Source organism: Cyprinodon variegatus, unplaced genomic scaffold, assembly GCF_000732505.1.
Source record: "Cyprinodon variegatus isolate N-32 unplaced genomic scaffold, C_variegatus-1.0 Scaffold1408, whole genome shotgun sequence".
Classification (NCBI taxonomy): Eukaryota; Metazoa; Chordata; class Actinopteri; order Cyprinodontiformes; family Cyprinodontidae; genus Cyprinodon; species Cyprinodon variegatus.
Window position 1 is genome coordinate 1 of NW_015151861.1, and position 2858 is coordinate 2858.

Genomic DNA, 2858 nt, shown 5'->3' on the forward strand with positions numbered 1-2858 from the left:
TTTTCCCATGTAAACTGAAATAAAATTTAAAAATCAGTTAACTTTTTTAATTTTTTTTTTCAGTGGCCCTAATCATCTTCCGTGTCATTCAGCTTCATTCAGCCGGGAAATTTTTTTTACAGCTGAATTTTTTGCAACTAAATTTTTTACAGCTGATTTTTTTGCAGCTGATTTTTTTACAGCTGAAACTTTTGCAGGCAAATTTTTTACCAGATATAAATTCAGTGTAAGGAATTCAATGTGTAAAATTACGTGTTAAAAACATTCAGTGTTTAAAATCCGGTGTATAAAAAAAAGGCAGATTCCAATTAGACTGTTTTTCTTCCATAGTTTTTCTTGTTACCTGGTAAAAGTGTAACTTGCTATGTTATTACTATGTTATTACATAGTTGTTGATGTACTGTTAGAGAAGGTGTTACTGTAAACTTCTATCTTGCAAAAGGTTGTTTGATGATAATGAAACCATAAACACTCTGCCAGTGGCATGTATTAAAGAGGCTAACTTTTCCAGCTAAGATAAAAGTGATCCTGTACTAAACTAAACTACTTTATAGCTTAAATTAAAGCCTTTACTGTCTCCTGTCATATAGGTTGGTTCATGTCAGTGAGTGCAGTGGGGACAGCTTTTCTTCAGAGGTCGAATATAATCTCTCCGGAGATAAAACACTCTTCACCAACCTGTCGTCTGCGTCTCAGATACTTCTTGTGGGACTCAGGTAACGGCTCCAAGCTGAAGTGACTGTTCTAATGGTTAGAAAACAGTAGCTAAAGCCGCCTTCACATTTGTTGGCTTCATGCGAGAGCACATTTTTTTATTATACTGCCACCTACCCATTCATCTATCCATGCATGGATTCATCCATCCATCCATCCATCCATCCATCCATCCATCCATCCATTCATCCATCCATCCATCCGTCCGTCCATCCATCCATCCATCCATCCATCCATCCATCCATCCATCCATCCATCCATCCATCCATTCATCCACCCATCCATCAATGCATCCATCCATTCATCCCTTCATCCAACCATCCATCTGTGCATCGGACCAACCAACAAACTGACTATCCTACCTAACTAACCTTGTCTATGTAAAGCACCTTGAGATGGCGTGTTGTGAAATGCCGCTATATAAATGAAATGAATTGAATTGAATGAACCTTATAGTCATTGCTTTTATCCATTATTTCAATTAATTAATTACTAATTATTTTAATTCAGACTCATAACCACAAACAGGCTTAAATTACAAGACGACTGGACTTTCACTAACTTTTCGAAGATGTTTCGCCACCTATTGAGATGTCTCTTTAAATTACCTTGGCTCTATCCTGAGCAAGAATTTCCAAAGACTCTTAGTTAGTTGCTGAAACATCTTCAAAAACTGAGCGAAGGTCCAGTTGCCCTCCAAATTAAGCCAGTTTGTTGTCACCATGACCCCGCTGATGGAGAATTAACACAGGCAATTCTGACTAAGCTCTTTATTATTATGGACTGACTCATTCACTTTTATTTAGGCAATAATACAAAATTATAACTCTATCATCAGCATATACTGTAATTAGATATGAGCTTGACTAATGTGATATATTAGTTCTCTTGAAATATATCTATCTTTACCTGCAGGTCACACAGGTTTAGGATCTACTCCTCTGTGGGCTTCTATCCATCAGCAGGGCTCTGAGGAGGCTGTGGTGTGGCGTCCTGAGGCCTCCAGTATCCGTAGCTGGAGGGAAGCTGACATTTTTCTGGGTCGCATTTCCTCCCCTTTTCGGATCCATCTGTACACAGAACGGTCAGAGGGACGGAAAGGCGATGTAGCTATAGACCAGCTGGAGTTTCTAGACTGTGCTCTGCCCTGTAAGTTTAATGCCTCACCAGCTCCTGATTGACTTAAATGATCTTTAATTAATGTAGACTGCAAAATATGAGTAAGTACTTTGATTCAAAATGGATTTGTTTGTTTGACCCAATAGCGCCACCCCCTGGGATCAACTGTTCTGCAGAGATGGTGACCTGTCGTAGGGGGGGCTGCGTGGAGCAGCGGCAGGTCTGTGACGGCACTGATGACTGTGGCGACGGCACTGATGAGGAGTCCTGTGGTAAGACATGAGACCAAAGCAGTAAACGTTAAAAAAAACAAATTGAAAATCACAGAAGTTTTGAGTTTTCTCTCAATCAATGGAAATTCCACTAAAATGCTGCTACAGCCTGATTTTGAAAAATGAAACAAGGGTGTTTATTCCTTGTGCTAAAGCTATATAAGATGAAACCATGATTTTCTTCATTTAGTGCACTGCAAATGTCTATAATAAATCAATCAAACCGAGGATCCCCCCACCCATCTGGTCCAGATTTGCAATTTAATAGTGAAACATTTTCTCCAGATGGTTACAACCGCTGTGACTTTGAGGAGGGTTTGTGTAATTGGGATCTGAGATCATTTTCTAAACTGAAATGGATCAGAACAAACCAAGAGAATATCTCAAGAACCGATCCCCTGAAAGGCCCAGGCAGAGATCACTCCAACTCAGCATCAGGTGATCTTTTTTTATTTCTGATTTTCACTGCAAAAGTCTGGTTTGATTCTACCCACTATCTCCCAGTTCAATATGCAAATTGTCCTTTTATTATTGTTCTTATGACAGGTCACTTCCTGTACGTCACTGTCCCTGATAGTGGCCTCACAATGGACTGGGCTTCTTTTCAGAGTCCGCCTCTTCAACCAACAAATAGCTCACATCCTTGTAAGGTTGGTTTAACAGGTTATGGATGCTCTCTCTGACCTCTTTAGCAAAGATATCTGCTTACATTAATGCAACAAAAAAAGCACTACTACAACTGCAGTTGATACA

At 39.5% G+C, this 2858-nt stretch overlaps 1 protein-coding gene across 1 annotated transcript in view; it reads left to right on the top strand.

Moving 5' to 3' along the window:
* Positions 1-590: 590 nt before the first annotated feature.
* Positions 591-2858, top strand: part of LOC107103269 (apical endosomal glycoprotein-like) — a gene marked incomplete at its 5' end in the record, with an annotated part of 22390 nt that continues 20122 nt past the window's right edge. The window contains 5 exons of the mRNA XM_015402911.1: positions 591-716; positions 1630-1863; positions 1980-2105; positions 2391-2543; positions 2652-2755. Coding sequence (XP_015258397.1) covers positions 591-716; positions 1630-1863; positions 1980-2105; positions 2391-2543; positions 2652-2755 — 743 coding nt within the window. The remainder of the gene's footprint in view (positions 717-1629; positions 1864-1979; positions 2106-2390; positions 2544-2651; positions 2756-2858) is intronic.